Source organism: Tamandua tetradactyla, chromosome 3 (assembly GCF_023851605.1).
Source record: "Tamandua tetradactyla isolate mTamTet1 chromosome 3, mTamTet1.pri, whole genome shotgun sequence".
Taxonomy (NCBI): domain Eukaryota; kingdom Metazoa; phylum Chordata; class Mammalia; order Pilosa; family Myrmecophagidae; genus Tamandua; species Tamandua tetradactyla.
In genome coordinates, this window is record NC_135329.1 from 190,278,159 (window position 1) to 190,296,562 (window position 18,404).

The 18,404-nt window shown below is 37.0% G+C and overlaps 1 protein-coding gene and 1 long non-coding RNA gene across 9 annotated transcripts in view; one reads left to right on the forward strand and one right to left on the reverse strand.

Moving 5' to 3' along the window:
• LOC143678059 (uncharacterized) overlaps positions 1–1,743 on the forward strand; it is a 108,156-nt gene extending 106,413 nt beyond the window's left edge. For 4 of the 7 annotated variants that reach the window (XR_013173029.1, XR_013173031.1, XR_013173033.1 and 1 more), the window contains one exon: positions 1,532–1,695. This is a non-coding gene — a long non-coding RNA (uncharacterized LOC143678059). Of the gene's footprint in view, positions 1–1,531 lie in introns of all 7 variants that reach the window. The other 3 variants (XR_013173030.1, XR_013173035.1, XR_013173034.1) reach the window with 2 other exon arrangements.
• Positions 1–18,404, reverse strand: part of ABCA12 (ATP binding cassette subfamily A member 12) — a 157,599-nt gene that overhangs the window by 24,564 nt on the left and 114,631 nt on the right. For both annotated transcript variants that reach the window (XM_077155038.1, XM_077155039.1), the window contains 11 exons: positions 17,402–17,588; positions 14,897–15,115; positions 13,417–13,613; positions 12,485–12,645; positions 10,843–11,079; positions 10,341–10,491; positions 7,841–8,093; positions 7,140–7,226; positions 6,234–6,327; positions 3,067–3,194; positions 1,551–1,638 (listed from right to left, as the gene is read on the reverse strand). In XM_077155038.1, coding sequence (XP_077011153.1) covers positions 1,551–1,638; positions 3,067–3,194; positions 6,234–6,327; positions 7,140–7,226; positions 7,841–8,093; positions 10,341–10,491; positions 10,843–11,079; positions 12,485–12,645; positions 13,417–13,613; positions 14,897–15,115; positions 17,402–17,588 — 1,802 coding nt within the window. The remainder of the gene's footprint in view (positions 1–1,550; positions 1,639–3,066; positions 3,195–6,233; positions 6,328–7,139; positions 7,227–7,840; positions 8,094–10,340; positions 10,492–10,842; positions 11,080–12,484; positions 12,646–13,416; positions 13,614–14,896; positions 15,116–17,401; positions 17,589–18,404) is intronic.

Here is an 18,404-nt window from a genome sequence, read left to right on the forward strand (position 1 = left end):
TCCCCGCTAACTTTCTGTTCTTAGTTATAAATCATTGAGGAAGTAAATTACCTTACCTTCAATGTTAAAAACAAAGGGATTTAAAATACTGGTAAGCCTCAATTTAAGAACCTAGTTGATAATTCTAAATTACAGATTTGGTTTAGAGACAAATCGTCTTATATTAGGAACTCCCTTGTTTATACAAGAATATTTACTGTGTGCATGGAGGTGGGGAAGGGCGAAAGGAATGAGCAAAAGGGAAGCATTCAAATCCCTAGCACTATTATTTATTTTCTAAATGACTTTGTGGAAATCAGCTGAAATATGCTCAACAGCATCTATCTCATAAAGATGTTGTAGGGCTGAAGTGACATGGTTTGTGTAAAAGGTGGTGCTAGTGAATATTAGTTTCCACAATTCCCCCACAGCTGTGTGTATATATATATACACACATATATATATATTTACCAAATGAGAAATACATGAAGGCAAGTTTTAAATTCCTAAGACCTCCATTGATGATATGGCTAACAACACATGTCAGCTTCTGTGACTCTAGCTTGTTTCAAAGGATAGATGAGTTCTAGAGGAAAAAAACCAACAGGTTCACTTACCTCTATCAAATTCAATTAAATTTCCCTGTTCTTTAAGTATAAAATTTGAGCTTATATTTTCCATTCCCTAGAACACTGACATGTGCATTAAAATGCATAAAACATATATGTAGAGTTTAGTAAAAAGTCACCAATGGAGCACCTCCGTTTAGCTGTCACACAGGTGCAGAAATAAAATGTTGCTAGCATCCAGAATTACCCGGTCCTTGATCTTCTGTGACCTTCCAAGTCACAGTCTTCCCCCCTCTCCCCTAAACAATGTGTTTGCTTTTCCTACTCTTGAAGTTTATAAGCACAATCACACTCTGCGAATTCTCTTTTGGCTTTCCTTTTGTTTATTAATAACGTTTGAGAGATTCAGTCTGCTTTGTTGTACAGAGGTGAGTTCATTCATTTCCAGTGTATTTTATGTTTAGTTGATTAAATGATTAAAAACTTGTTCCTCAAATATACAATACTTACTGTTCTCCTGGGTGAGGGAGATGGCCCTGATGGAACTTTGGGGATGATGGAAATATTATATCTGGATTGTGGTGATGGTTCCAGGACTGTGCACTAGTCTAAACTCATCCTACTGAACTTTATTATATGTGGTATACCTTAATAAACCTGACTTAAAAAATATTCATTCCATTGAATGAATATGCAAGAATTTATTTATTTATTCTCTTGTATATGAGGATTTTAGATTTGTGTTTTGGGCTATTCTGAGAAATGCTACCATGAACATTTTTGTATATGTATCCTGTGCTTATGTGGACACCATTATCCTAGGGAATACACACAGAGCTAAAAACACTGTGCTATGGGGTCTACACATCTTCAATTTAATGAATAATGTAATAATTATTGTACCCATGTTTTGCTTTAACCTCATGAAAATCTTGTCAAATTGTACATATCAATCTCACATTCTCATTTTTATGAACTTCCAGAAGGAAGATCCCAAGTTACCTTGGCAAGTGTTCTATTTGAAGGAACTCCTGTTATATCAAAACGAAGGTCAGTAGTCAAAGGCAGTCCAAAACTCCAACCTCCATATCTACAAGAAATAATGAAAGTTATATTTGTTTTAATGGCGAAATGTTCATAAATACATCTAAAATACTTAGTTAGAAACTCAATTTTTCTTTCCATCGCAGTACATTTACAGTATGGAATACAGTTGATCATATTATGCATTTTAATTGATTCTCTTTATCATGTATTAGTCTAAAGTGTACAGTAAAATTGGTGCAAAAAGTCCTTCTGAACAATTGCAAATGTGAAGTGGCAATTCTGAAAATGAGTGACAATTCCTCCACCTTGACAGATATGTCCACCACATTCTTAAATATAGTAGGATTTTAGTGCTTGAGTATCCTTTTTTCAGGCAACCAGCATTAAAATGATTAAAAACCAGTTCTTATCCTTTTTTCAAATGGCTCTCTTTCTTTTATTCTCCAAACAATTTTCTATATCTTGTCCTGTAGTACTATGCTTTTTCTTTTCTTGGATGTTGGAAAGTAAGTTGGATCTATTTAACTGTCTGTCAGTTCTTGTTTTCCCCCAAATTAAGAAGTTGATTTAAAAAAAAATATCTAGTAATATTAAGAAAAGATTAGTTTAAATGTCCACCAATTAAGGTCAGGTTAAATAGAATAATCTTCTAGTGACTGTCATCAAATGTGATGAAATAAAATTACATATTTTGACATGCAAAGATCTTCATAGTATATTGTTCACTTAAAAAAATAGGTTTTAAGAACAGTTTGTGTGACAAACGCCATTTTTTTTTTCAAAAAATGTTTATATGTATATCCATGGCTGGAAAATTTCTAGAAGGATATACATAAAAAAACCAATAGTGGTTATATATGGGTAGAAATAGAATACTTTTTCTTCTTTTTTCTTATCTGTACTGTCTAATGATTTTACAATGACTTGTAATCATTTATGCATATTGGGCAGGAAAGAGGGATGAGATGGAAGGAAGGAGAAAATGGTAACTACTGCAAGCCTACTAGCTTTATATTGGTAAATGCTTGGGGGCTTAGGTATAAGGCCTGTGTCCTTGCCACACAGGGACATATTTTATGGACACATAGTTATCATACTTAAAATCATGAGATATTCATATTGGAACTAAGGCCAACTATCAACCAAAGCCATGCATTAAAACTCTCTAAGTTGGTATAATCCAGTCAATGACTTCTTTTTTTCCCAAGAAAATATGATATGCAAATTTAACAATACATTTTTGAGGCCTAAGAAAAAGCCTTTTTCAATTTGTTCAAATGAATCTCAGTTTAGAGTCATTGCTTAGATTTCAGCATAGGAAGCTGTTTAGATAAAACTGAGTATTTAACCATGTAACTAGTCAATAGAAATTTGAATCTATTGTCTTTATTATCTCAAGTTCTGAAGGCAGTGCCACTACAAGTAGAAAGCATGATATGTTAAATAAAATGTACCATTAACAGTATTTTACCTTTTTTGCGAAAATTCATTAGCAGTTGATATAAGGTAATTTTCCAAACGATGCCCAGTGAGGTTATAAATTACTTGGGAAGAGTAAGTTCTTCTATGAGGTGGGGAATAGTTAAATTTAGGACAGTCCTGAAAAATAAAGTGAAAAATTAAGTTTTGTTTTGCCTGGTGCTGTGCAAATCAAATAGACAATGTCAAGGAGCTTCAGTCTCAACATTCGTCTATTACTGCTGCTGGTAGACTGTGATCAGTCAGTCCTCTGACTCCAAGCAACTTGCAGAAGAAGTCATCTTGTCTATGCCAAGAAATCAGCACAAATATTACTGTAGGGGCTAGACATGTGTTTAGAACTCACTGAAAGCCAACAAAAAGACACAGGTTAACCAATGTGTGATATTCTTTCAGTGTGTTGACAATTTATTATGTTTGGCGAAGAGCGTTAAACACTAAGATGATTCAAAATTTCCTCAATAATTCACAAGGAAGGAAAAAATGTTTGTCTCTAAATGGAAAAGATAATACGAACAGATGTGAAGTTCTCGGGGGCTGACAGCAGTAGTTGAAAAGTTCATGTTACTTTGGTTTTAGACATAAAACTTAGCTGTCAGAGCTTAGTTTAGTGTTTTTTTTTTTTAATGAGCTTTTTTTTTATTTTGGAATATTAATTTAGATTACAGAAAAGTTGCAAAGGTAATACAGAGAGTTTCTGTATATACCCATCACTTAGTTTCCCCCATTGTTAACATATGACATTGCCATCATATAATTGTCAAAATTTAGTGCATTGATACATTACTAGTAATTAACTCAGAATGTGGTTTTAAGCACTTATTTTTATGCTCATAGCTTTCTGTACTTCTGACCACTCACTTTTCAGTGTACCTTCTCATGCATTGTGCCAAGAAGTTTGGTTTGGGAAAAATTTAGCACTTGTTCAGCTTTTCCTCCTGGGTTTTCAAAGTGCATTCTAGAGCCTGAGGTTAACATCATATGGGTGTCCCAAGAGCATAAAGTTGCAAGCCACTCTAAAAAAATGATTGCTGGATTTACCTTACATTCCTGTAGTTGTATCAACTTGAAGATCACATTCTGGAATGCTCCTGGCTTCACAAATATCAGAATTAAAGAAAACACCCAATCCTTTTGTATGGAATGCAACTTCGTTCTTAGCTTTAATCTGGTCTGAATTATATGATATGCTCCTTTCTTCTGACTACCGTCCTCACAGTAACCAGCACACATTCGTTTTGCCCATTTTTGTATTTTACATAAATAGAATTATATAATATGTACTCTTTTGTGTGTGGCTTTTTTCACTTGTTATGTTTCTGAGAACCATCCATATGATGTGTGCAGTTGTGTATCAGTCATTCTCATTTTTCTATATTGTATGCCATTGTGAAATATATTACAGTTGATCTATCCATTTTGTTTGGCCATTTGGGTAGTTTCCAGTTTTAGGCTATTAAAATAGTGTTGCTATGAATATCCCAGTATATATCTCTTGGTGAACATATTCACATTTCTGGTGGGCATATAATAGGAATGGAATGGCTGATCCCATAGAGTATGTATATCTTCTGCATTAGTAGATGCTGACAAACAGCTTTATAAACTGTTTAAACCAATTTACATTCCCCAGCAGAATGAGCATTCTTGCTGCTTCACATCTTTGCCAACACTTGGAATTTTCCTTCTTCTTCATTTTAGCCATTCTGATGAGGGTGGTGTGATATAGCATTGAGGCTTTAATTTGCATTTCCCTGATGATCACCTTTTCCTATATTTATAGGCCATTTGGATTTGCCCTTTGTGAAACGTCTTTTCTAATATTTTGCCCATTTTATCAATTGAGCTATTGTCTATCTTTGTCTTAATGATTTTCAGGTATTCTTTATATATATATTCTGGAAATTAGTTCTTTGTTGTATATTGTGAATATTGTTTTCAGTGGAAGTTTTACTTTTCAGTGGAAGCTTACTTTTCACTGTTTTAATAGTATCTTTTGATGATTATGCAGTATAATTTCTTTCAAAAATCTTAGGACTTAGCTACTTTATGCATAGTCTGTATCTGTTGAGCATAGCATCACTTATACAAGGTGGCCTCCTTGTTATTAAACAAGGAAATAGATCTGTAGAAATCGATTAAATGGCAAAATAAGTGAAAAATCTAAAAAAATCTGAATTTTCAGATTACTAAAAATCATCTAGATTGTTATTTTAAATATTAAGTAAATTGGATTTTACTGTGAACTAAAAAGTGCAGGAGGAATTTCAGAAATTTGCTAAATTAAATAAGGGATTAGAAAACTGCTTTGAATACAGGATAAGACGAATTTTTTAAAATGCAAGGATTCCAAAAAGCATCCTTGTTCGATTCCAGTTCTTACTATTAGTAACTGCGTTGCACAAAAACACTAGAGTGGGTTACATTGATTGAAAATATTTGTATTCCAAAATACAGTACCAAGATACTTCAGCGTATAATCATATCCCACTCTGAAAAAATAGTGCTAGATTCCTCTTCTCTAGATAAGTAAGTTGGCTATATAACCATTCTCCAAAACTAATAGTGACCTCTTTTCTTCAACAGTCTTTAATTTCCCCAGTGAAAGGTTCTTTAGATTCCGGAACTGAAAGGCCTACAAAACTAAGGTGTGGGTCTATAGCAAACAGACAGGGTAAGTGATGGTTGGACAATCTTTTCTATTTCTTTAGGAAGTGGACTTTTCATGCAGCCTGGAGGTGTTGCTTCGAGACATATGGAGTTCTGTTCTAGACTCATACATTACTGACTTCCCAGGTGTCCACTACCGTGGCAGTCTCACTGCATTTTCAAATATGAGAGTTATGGTGGCATTTTGTCATGTGAAATATATAGCTTCCTAGTTAGAGCTAAACTGAGACCAAAATTCATTTTCAGTTCGTTTCCACAAGGACCGTCATGGAATTGCCTACCTTTAGAAATTTGTCTTGTGATGGATTTAAAACAGTGACCTGTAAGTTCAAAGTCAATATTTGTGAGCTGCCGAGGTCTGCATCTCTTAGCTACTAGCTTCCATAAAATTAAATTATACTGACTCTTTGGTAGCCTAGATAGATGTTTCAGCTTTTGATATTTATTCCTTTGTTTTTCCTATTTGCTTGAAACTTCATTCCTTCTTACCTGGATATTATCTGAGCAGGTGCAAACACCAAAATTGGTGATAGGTTCTCCACTGGTATTCCATTTTCCCAGACTGTCTTTCTTTATACATCTTCTGCAAATAAAAATAATATTGAAATGAGGTATGTGTGTATGAGTATATGGATGTTTGTTCTCATGTTTGTGCATGAGCGTGTAAGCCCTTGGTATTAAATTCAGGTATGTGGTCTACATATGGTTTTACTGATATTTTTATAACTTGAATATACATTACTCTGACATTTTTGAGTGGTTTCACATTTTATGGGGGCGGAGGTAAGGGGGGTGCTTATTAAGTACTCCTGAGTCCAACGCTGATTAAAATATCTTCATGTTACCAGAATGGGTCTTTCCGTCCCCTTTTTCTCTTTGCTTTCTTAATCTTCACCTCTCATGGGAAGGTGACACTTTTGCATAATAATGTACCAGCATCAGGATTACTTGAGCTATGTTGTACCATCTTGGGAACTTTGAACAAGTAAACTAGCTGAAAAAACATGGGATTTGAAATCAGAAGACTTGAGCTTCAGCTTTAGTTGTGCAATTTATTATCTCGATTTTTTCAGACAAGCATGTTAATCCCTGGAAGCCTCAATTTCTTTAGCCGTAAAATGAGGTTAATAATTCACAAGGTCATAATGAGTGTTAAATGAAAATATACAAAAGAATTGGACAAATTATAGCACATCTAATGTTTATTATTAAAGGATTGCATAGCCATGAAATGAAGTAAAGGAGATATAGAAGAGCTGTTAAATGCAGATTTCTAGCAGAGCACTGCCTTTCAGCCGAACACCAACTTCCCTCCACATGCTCACTCCCACCCCCCCATGCACACATGGAAACTGGAATGGTGAAAGGGAAAATGAAGGAGCAAGACCCACTTACGGATCACTGGTGTTGAGACACACGTTGTCGATGCCCGGGAAGTTCCACATCGCTGAGACCAGTGCCTTTGTGCTTGGGTTAGAATTCCTGCAATGCAAGAAAAAAAACAAATTCATGTTTCTTCCACCAGTTTCCTGTATTAAACTCATACTCATCAGTAATTGGAAGAAATCAAACATGCTGTTTATAGGGTTGTTTTCTGAAAAATGTGAGAAAGACTCTGTCTCAGGAAAAAAAAGTGTCCTAGGAAAAAATAAGCACATGTCCCTATTTGGCTACCTTATTAGTCTTTTAATTGTCTCACGTATTTGGTGATCACCTATTGTGTATGTAACATTACATTATACAGAATTCTGATATTACTCTTCAATATTTATAAAACCATCAAAAAGTTATTTGTTATACATCCAACAGACTGCAGTTATAACCTCACCTGGCTTTCTTGATTCGAGTCTGGTCATTAGAAATAAATACCTACTCTATAACAACTTTTAGACAAACTCAAAGACTCTTGAGGCTTTTTATGGGTGAAAGAAGCACCAGGTTGTGGAAAATCAGGTGGTCCTATCCCTTGGCAGTATCAGATGGTGGTGTGGCCCTGAGTTCTTCCCTCTGCAGCATCTCATGTCATTCCGTTAGGCACAACGGAACCCCAAGAAGCATTTTGCAAACACTGTCTTAGTCAAAGGAGAGACACTTACGCATAGAAGGCTGTCTGCCCTGTGGTGCCATAAAGAGAAGGGGAGAGCCGGACCTCTGGGTAAGTGTCGTTGGAATTTCTCAGTGTGCCGAGGCCCATGGCCGTGGTCACGAAGACGATGGGGAGGAGCACCTGGGCAATGAGGCCCTTCCAGTTCCTGCGGGTATGGTGGAACCTCTTGATGAGTATGGCCATTGTCTTCTTCAGGAGCAGCCCAAAGCCATCCAGCCTCTCTCCTCTGGTCAGGACTTTGTCTGTTCAAGAACAGAGAGATTTGGCCTGCTTCAGGGAAAAGCTGATAATTCAAGGAATCAAGTAACTTCAACAACTATGGATAGATGGCACAGTGCTGCCATGAGAAAAGCGTATGGTTTAAAGGCTTGGATTTGAGGTTTGGCTCTTCATTTATAAGCCTTGAGCCTCAGCCTCGGTTTCTCCATTAGGAAAACTGAGAACCATAATATCTATCTCATCTATTAATAGTCATACGCATAATAAGTTGACATTTCAAAGTCATGATACCTAGAATCTTATAAATGCCTATTGCCCCCAACCTCAAAATCTCAATGTGGGCATAGTATAATTGCTAATTACTAATGCTTCTTAAGCTTTTATCAAGAGATAGAAATTAAATAAGATAAATAGAAACTAAGATACTAGCCTCATCTAAAAGCTTGTTCCTACTGTGCGTAATTTAGTGATTGCAGTCTAACTGGCTTTGATTCTAATGTGAAGTCCAATAAATTCACCCTAAATGAGGTAAAGGAAAAAATACCCTCTCCTCTAAAGTAAAATTCTAGTGAAAACATCTATGCATTACATTATTTTTAGATATTTAGGATGTTGTTACTGTGTTTAAAATACCAGCTTTATCATTAAAAGCACAAGAAGGAACTCACTGGAAAAAATGTCTTCCCTTCCCCCCACTTTGATATGTTCTTCAGGAGCTGAGGAAAATTCCTCAACTTCTGAGAGAGCAGGTCTGGACGCCATCATCTGCTGCTTCCTCAACAGCACTCTTATTAACTACTAATTTCAGCAGTACCCTCTAAAAATAGGTTCGCATATAACGTTCTCTCCAAAGGGCTGCTGCCAAGCACTTATTCACGTGCGATAAGATGACTGCATTCGTCAATCCTGTGTATATGTTTAATTCTCTATCACAAACTATGCAGCACCAAAATCATGATCTTCATTTAGCTGATAAGGAAAAATACAAAGCTGCTTAATTTAAAATGCATTCCAATGAAGCAGAGTGAATAAGTTAAAACGCAAACTCATATCTCTGCAAAGGGGAATTGTAGAAGGAGCTGAATATTTTAAGTTAATTAGTATGCTTTTCTGTTTCTTGAGAAATTACATGTGGATGACTTACAGGTGTATCAAACGGAGTAAATGTGCTTTCTAAAAGATAATGTCAATGAGGAGAACGTTCGGGCTGAATAATATCTTTAAATTGTAAGACAAATGCAGAGGAAAATATATAGCATTTATTTCCTGAAGCAGACGGCCACTTTCTAATCAAAGCCTTCAATTCCATGGACTCTAAGTGCATTCCCCAAAGGATTACAAATGAGGAATGTAATAAAGGACAGATGAGATGCAATTTCAGAATTAATACAAACATCAGAGATGATCTTCTCTGAGTTTTAGAATTGGGGAAATTAATTGAAAGTTCTGTTCCTAGAGACTTTTCCCAATTTAAAATTGTTAGAAGGACTACTCCATAATTTATAAACTTTCTTACTAGATGCTTCTTTATATATGCAGTGTTTCTAAAGGTATAAATTAGCAGTCAGAAAGAAAGAGACAATACGTTACATTTAAACAATGCCTCAAACTTGTGTCAAGAAACATGATTTATCAAAAATGTCTTGTGTGAAAAATGAGAAAACAAACAAACTAAACTTATTATGATAGATAGGTCTCCATCAAGTCCAACTTCTTTAATTCAGAGACCGTCTCCTTAGAGCATTTTCTCAGGGTACAGATTTTCTCGCTGAATGGTTCAGAGTGGGGGCAGATATTTTATTTTTCCAGTGTATTGTTTTTGTGTGTGACTCTTGCCCCTGCTTGAACACTTTTAATAACAGAGTGAATTATCTTAGAGTAACCTTGTCCATTATTGAACAGCACTGTCTACGAGAAGGATTTTAATTTGCTGAGCCCAAATCTGAAGGATTTTAATTTGCTGAGCCCAAATCTGAAATTGTAGTAAGTTACATCTTACAAGCAATTTCTGGTGGGGAGAAGGGAGACTCATCATTATCTTATCGAGGAGATTCTTTCACATTCTTCAAAAGATTTTTGAAACAGAGAATTCAATTTGGCCTAATGAATAGTTTATACATTAAAAAGGAAACTTACATTTCTTTAGGTTTTCTTTTTTAATTTAGAAATAAAATATAACATTTAATTTCAAAAAATAAAAAACTGTCCTGTGACTTTCACGTTTGTATTATTTATTGGAGTTAAACAAAATATCTACATTAAATTTATACCGTCTCTGTCTGTGAAATTGCTACTGCTCACAGATAAATCATCAGGAGTAGCGATGCCGTTGGTGCTGGAATTTCCAATTTTATTTTGTGTTAAGTGTTCAAGACTCATATTGCCATTTTTTTGAGAGTCTTTAGTCAAGTTCAGGAAGACCTAGAAAGAGAAGCCAGTTCATTTGATTAACATAAAAAGGGCACATCCTGTCCAGTTTTTAAGCTCAAGCTTGCTTTTGAAATTTTATTGCATTTTTTGAGACAGACATTTCCCACCTGATTATAAGTGACAATGTTTGTATGTCAAAGATATAGCTTCTGTCGTTGGAAAGCATGCTTACTCTCAAAATCCATCTTATATAAGAAGATGTAAGAATCTATATAATATAGATTGTGTGAAATATTTATTTTCAAATATTCATTTTCTCTGTTTAAAGTGGCAAGCATTTTTCATAAGGGAGCATCCAAGTGAAATCAGCATTAATTAGAAAAAGAAACTTTCCATGTGTACCTCTTCCACGGTGGTATCTGAGATGCCGTAGCACCCAATGTTGAGGTAGCTCATGCCCTTGTCCAGTGCTCTTAGGAGCGACAGGTAGGCTCCTGAGACTTTGGTGCTAAACGGAGGAAGCACATACACGAGCTCTCCTCCGATGTCTTCCTTGAGATATGCTTCCGGGAGGTGGGATTGGATCATTGCTGTCACCGCCATCGTGTTACATGCTGCATTTGCATTTAGAGTTGGACTCTGGAGACAGAAACAGAAGTCAATCTTGTCTCTTTACACTCTGGTAACCAAGGGACCTAGTTAGAAAGTGGTGCATTCTTTTAGGCCATGGTGAACTTGGGTCAGATCGTACCTCACTCCTACAGTGCCCCCCAGCCCGCTGAAGGGCCTCAGAGTGGTTTACAAGTTGCCATGCGGCTGGACCCATTCCCCCACCCCTTTCTGACCCTTCCTAATCACCTATCATTCTCACTCTCGCTTGTTCTGCTACAATGACACTGACCTCTTTTCTGTTGCTAGAGCACTCTAAGCTCAGGCACACTCTGACCTCAGGGCCTTTGCAATTGCTCTCCCTTTCTCCCCACATAGCCACATGGCCACTCCATCGCCAGCTCCAACTCTAGGCTCAACTGTTAGCTTCTCAGAGCTGCCTTCCCTGACCACCTTATTCAAAATTGCACTGCCCAGCATGTCTCAACGCCCCCTCCTCTGCTTTATTTCTACCCGTAGCACTTACTACCTGCTAATATCCTAAATGATTTACTTATTGATTTGATCATCTGAATTTCTGACTATCCATCAGAATGTAAACCCCACAAGGGCAGGGATTTTAGTAACATCAGTATCATCAGATACCGCTGTATCAGCAGTGCACAGAACAGTGCCAGGACATAGGGTAAAATAAGCACCCACTAAATAAAATTTCATGAAATTATGAAAAGATTAAATGAAATCATCATGAATATAGCCATGAACTACTTTTTGTATTTTAGAACTCAGTGCAGTATGACCAGATACAAAATAAATGGTAGTAGTCACAACCTATTTAGTGGCATATAATTCTTGCACTGTGTTATTAAATCATATGCTATTTTAGATGATACAGGGATCCTTAGTCAGCATTACTACCCTTCAAAAGATGTGAAATATTGTTGTCATGTCTGTGTCACAGCCTCCGTACCATCATATGATAAGTATTGATCAGAAAGTGAGTACCTGGTTTCATATTCTCTTCATTCACTTTTGATAAAGCAGCAAATCTAATTTTTAGCTTTAAAGGCTGAAATGTTAGGTGATTAAAGGCTGATTTTTCCATCAATAACCTTAAGATGTAGACCTTTTTTTTTTTCTAGCACAATGGTTCTCACAGTTCAGTCCCCAGATTAGCAGCCACAGCACCACCTGAGAACTTCTTAGATGTGTCAATTCTCAATTCCCACACCAGGCTACTGAACTAGGAACTCTAGAGTTGGGGTCCAGAAATCTGGGTTTTAACCAAGACTTCCAGGTGTTCTGATGCTCGCTCAATTTGCACATTCAAGAATTTTAATGAATGATATTATTATTAATGAATGAACTTCTGTCTCTGTTGCATACAAAAAATAATTTATGACCACATATAAGGTGCATTTTCTTTCCTACAAACCTTCTTCTTGGTGAGTATGAGGTGATACCCATCTCCAAACACCTCCTTAAGGTAAAAGGGTGACCCACAGCACCGGAGCCCACCCTGCTCCAGGAAGGCAATGCGGTCACTCAGTACTTCAGCCTCGTCCAAGTGATGCGTTGACAGAATGATTGTTCTGGCTTGAAAATACAGACAAAAACAACAGAGAATGAGAAATAAAGATACAGTTCCCAAGATAGGGTTAAAATGAGTAAATCCTGCAGCACATGAGGAGGATCATGTTTTACACACTAACTGGAAAATTTAGCAGGAGGAACTTTCAAAATGTTCAAAGAGAAATTCAGGAAGGGTGTCCCTAAATAGTGGGAGGTGTTTTTCACATGCATTTGGCAGCAAATAAGTATTTATTATGCTGTATGACTACCTGTCCATCATCTGTAGTGTGGGTATTAGCAATTCTTCCAGATTTGTCAGAATCGTGCCTGCTTGGCTTCATTTTCCACTCTCCCCCCATTTTTTTCACCATGAAAAAGCAATAATTTGTAAAGACTTTTTGAGCATTCTTCTCTGATTAATCCACTCCACTCTGATTGCTCTTTTGCTTCACATCCTGTTAGCACTTATTTAGTCTGTTTTGAGTTTATTTTCATTTGTGTATGTTTGGGATCTCTAATTAGATTCTAAGCTCCTCTAGGCAGAATTCAGAACTACCGTGGCTTTGGCACGCTCTCAAAAAGGCCAGTTAAGTGTCCAACTCACAGTGGGCACTGGATAGGCATGAACTAATTGACCCAGAATTTAGTAGGAAAAAGAAAAGACCTAGGAAGGGGCAAGAGACGATTTGAAGTCTCTCACAAACAGCAAAAAAAAAGGCTTTGACCTGCTTTTGTGTAGTTCAAAGGACAAAATTACAACAGCTGGGTGAAGAAGTTACAAGCAAGGACTCATACCAGTTTTGTTCTTGGATATAACATCCCATATACTTCGGCGAGAACATGGGTCAACTCCAGTGGAGGGTTCATCCAAAATTACCACCCTTGATCCACCGATAAGAGCTATGGATATGGACAGTTTCCTCTTCATTCCTCCCGACAACGTTCCAACTCTCTTATGACGATGACTGTACAGTCCAGTATCTTTTAAAGTCCTTCAAAAATAATGTATCGTTGTTATTTTTTATGGCTAGAATATTTAAAAATTGGAAAAATGCCCTAAGCAACTATCATGCACTCAGCAAGGTACAATGAACGATTGAGGATTAATAAAAGTACAGTTTTCTATCATTTACCATCCAGTTGAAGGTTCAAAATTGTTACTCAGAAAACAGCATAGGGATATCTATAGATATACATATATATTTCATTACCGTATTCATTTATTTGACAAACATTTATAGACTGCATACCTACTTTGTGCCAGGCTCTGTTCTAAGCATGGGGAAAAAGCAGGGAGCAGATAAAGTTCTTATCCATAAGGAATTTATGTTCTAATATGTATATGGGTGGACATGGATGCAAGGAAAATTCAGTCAATAAATATATCCCCAATTAAATGTATAATATGTCAAGTGGTGATAAGTGCAATAAAAAATAAATGAAGGGCAGTGTGACAGTGCCTCAGTGGTAGAATTCTTGCCTGTCATGCCAGAGACCCAGGTTTGATTCCCAGTGCCTGCCCATGCAAAATAAATAAATTAATTAATAAATTAATAAAATAAATGAAGCAAAGTATGTAAGATCAGGTGTGCCTGGACCATGTCATTTTAGGCATCCTTTTCATACATAGTGGTCAACTCAGAGCAGGTGGCATTTGAACAGAGATTAGGAAAGTGGAGAAGCAAGCCAAGCAGCCATCTGGGGAAGGAAACAGAAGAGTTCTAAGACTGCCGCAGGCCTAGAATAGTTAAGGAACAGCAGCTAGGGCAGTGTGCTTAGGGCAGAGTGAATGAAAGAGCAAGAGGAATGAAAGATAGGGTAGAAGGAAATGAGATCAAAAGAGTGATTGGGTACAAGGCTTGTCGGACCATATAGCCTGGATAAGAAAGAAGATTACTGAGTGTTACACTGAGTTTGGTAGAAGTCAGTGGAGGGTTTTGAACCGATGCGTGGCATGGTCTAATCTGCAGTTGCAAAGGATCACCCTGGCTGTTCTATGAAGAATAGACTATGAAGGATGGCCTGGAGTCCAAATAGGACTTGACCTAGTATAGCAGCCATGGAGATTAGAAGCAGAGGATGTGGGGCAATATGGGAGGCAGAGACAAAGATAGTTAAAGAACTCCAGAATAGTGAGGATGGTGGCATTGAAAATATACAATACCAAGGAGGTTGAACAACAAAGAAGCAATTGTTTGGTGAGAAGATATTTCCTATTAGTATTGTTATCATAGCTTTACCAACCAAGCCATACGTCTTTGAGAGGAGTTCCTACCTTTTTACTTCCGCATGCAGCTGCTTTCTAGTCCAGTGAGGAACTTTGATGGAGCCATATAAGAGAAGATGCTCCTTAGTGGTGAGGTAACTGAACAAGACGTCGTGCTGCATGCAGACCCCCATGTTCCTCCGTACAGTGTTTAGGTCTGTTTTGATGTCTTTTCCATAAACGAAGATGGTCCCTGCTGAGGTCCCAAACAGCCCAGTTAACATTGAGCTGGAAATACAACAAAGATAAATTAGATATGAACAAAGCATTTAAGCTAGATTTTAAGACTCAATATATTTCAGTGATTAGCAAAAAAAGATTACAGCGCTATCAATTTAAACAAGGTCAAGCTATGAAATGAAAAGGTACTGGATGGGAATTAAAAATAAAAATTACTTTTATGCTCTTAATAATTTAGGTGTTACATAAATACTACATGATGACGATGGTGTTGGTGGTGGTTGTGCTAAGAATGACAGAAATGATTGGGCTTTTTAATTGCAAGTACACTCTCTCCTTGGGCAATTTCATGCACTTCTCAGGCATTAAATAATATCTATTGTTGACTAGTCCCTAGTTAATGCCTCTAGCTCAGACCTCATCACTCCATTCCAGGCTTGCTCTACATATCAACAAACAACTCCATTATTTTACTAGATGTCTCACGGGGTCCTCAAGTTCAATATGTATAAAGCTGACCTCATCATCTTTGCCTTCAAACCCATACCCTTATTTATTTCCACATATGGCAAATCCAGAAGTCTGTTTGCACCCTCGCCCTATCTTAGTCTTCTGAGTGTACCCACATCTCTCCATTTTCACAGTCACCTGCCCTAACCCACTACTGTAGGTTCCTAACTCTACTTTCTGCATGCTCTTTGTCCATCTCCCATCCCTTCTCCATACCGTGGTCCTACAAGCCCTACATCCAATCATACTTTTGATCTCATTTCCTTCCACTCTCTCTTTCGTTCACTCTGCCCTAAACACTGGCCTAGTTGTTGTTCCTTAACTATTCTATGCCTGCAGCAGTCTAAGGACTTTTCACTTACTGTTCCCTACCCCAGATTATCACTCAGATAATTCACAATCATCTTCTAGATGCTTAGGAAACGGGGCATATATCAATCGCTTTTCACTATAATATAAACTCCATAACGTCAGGGAAAGGATCAATGTTAACAGATTAGGACCACTCTGTCCCGGGACCTAATTCAATGCTGAAGATAGTAGATCTTCAACAAATCCTTGTGGATTATATAGGGAATTAATACAACATGCAATTCTTCCCATAAAACACAGTAAAATACAAATAATATGCTCCATACGTTATATTAAAGGTTTATATTCAGAATGATAAAATGGGGCTTTCTTATCTAAAATCGCAGTCTCTTCAAAAGCCTTCTTAATGCCTTTTCCTTTTTTCATTGGCCTCTTATTGCCTATTTGATATCTTGCCTTTTAAACAGGGTGCTCTCACTAAAAAGCCAACTCTAGATAAAAAAAAAGCTCATGGTAATAAGATGGTAGTATGTTCACTCATTTCATAACCTTGCTTTGTCCCCTTTTATTTACAAGAGAAAAATTTAATTTGAACATGCCTTGGCGGTCACTGTGAGCTTACTCACGATGAGGCTAAATAAGATATGTAGCAACCGCCACTTTTTCTGAAATAACAGCTAGAGTAACAATAACATTTTAGAGAGGACTCAGCAGCTAAGCTGATGTGGAACAGAGGAGAAGAATAAAAAAATATTCAAAAGAATGTCAATTTAAAAACATTCGAATCTCTTCTTCATTGTGATGTAGGTAAACGCAAGTTAAGTGAAGAGGGAGAAGGAACAACCCATCTCTTCTCGCCTTTTTGTTCTATATTTGAAAACTACTGATTCTTTTGTTTCCTTATAATTCAACGCATGGAAAGCATCTGAGGCTAAATGTGTCTATAGGGTATGCAAACTCAAATTTATATATGGTCAGCATAGAAAGACAAATAAATGAAGCAGGGTGGGTATTCGAGGCAATATAGACTTGTGGAGGGTAGTAATAAGCCAGAATTGTCTCTGTCTAGGAAAGTGGACTCAACATTGCCCAAACTTCTTATTACCTAAAAGATGTCAAGAATATGTATTTTTACTTTAAAAGTACCCCCCCCCCCTTTATTTGTATGGGCAGGAACTGGGAAGTGAACCCAGGTCTCTAGCATGGCAGGGAAAAACTCTGCCTGCTGAAGCACTGTGGCCCACCCAAAAGTCCCCATTTTTAAATACTGGCATTGAATTAAAGTTTTTCAGAAGTACAGGATAGGCCAGTACTAAATAGATCAAATAAAACAGACCCAGTGGAGACTTTAGGTTCATGTTTTGATGCTTCTGATTTAGACTCCATTCTATAGAATACCAGCCGAACCATCTTGCTCCATCCAGCAAATGTGTTAACCTTACTTTTATAAGAGAAGTGGGGAAATATTAAGTAATATACTTCCATGACCACAAGTGTTGAAAAGTAGCATACATGGTAGTAGTTTTCCCGGCTCCATTGGGCCCCAGCAGTGAAGTAATATGGCCTTCATAGAAGTTCAGGTTGAGGTTATCAACAGCAATTTTCGAGCCGTAGATCTTCGTTACCCCATGCAGGGCAACCCCAACTGTGAGATCTTTAGGTTCAGGCTCAATGTTGGATGGAAACATGTATTCGGGGCCTAGAGAGAAATCAAGAACCCAGTCGTAAACTCACAAATAAATAAAACATAGCTATAGCTTTTCCTTAGTTAAAAACTGAAGACTATAACAATACAACCTACTACGTAAAAAAATTTCCAGAAATAAATGATTTACTACAGTTTTTGGTTCCCCCTACTTGGTTAAAGAATAAATGAAAGTGGAGAGCTACATTCTCTAAGGTTTAGATCACCCTTCTCTGAGAAGGTAGCCCAGAGTACAATGCCATGAGTTCTTTATTCAACAGATCTCAAATATCCAATTACAAGTCTAAGGCTTGATACTCCAATTGGACACCTACTTATGGAATATATATTTGCAAGGTATGATTTTTTTAAAGTGAGGGTCTAGGTTTGATCTGTGGTTTATTGAATTCAGGTCATTAATTACTCCCTATATCTCCTTCAGGCTGAACAAAAGTACTAAAGAACCACTTATATAGGTCATCCTTACCTAATAAAGAAGACACGACTCACCCAAAGTCAATAAGTCATGGATTTTGAATTTATTTTTCCAGTATTAATAATGGGTTATGTTAAATTATCCATACTTGTTACTTGGTTACTCCTTAGCTGGTGACAGATGGCTGGAGTTAGGGGTGCGGACTGCAGCCAAGGAACAAATTTTTGCTCTGTATGAATCTAGCTGGACCACAAAGGGATCTGCAATTTTGGCCTAATTAGCACCATATGCTAACCAACTGAGCTAATGAGCCCAGCAAAAGTCACAGTTTAGTCCCCATAAGAGTCCAAACACATATGTGTAGACATATTCATCCATGAGTAAGAGGCTGATAA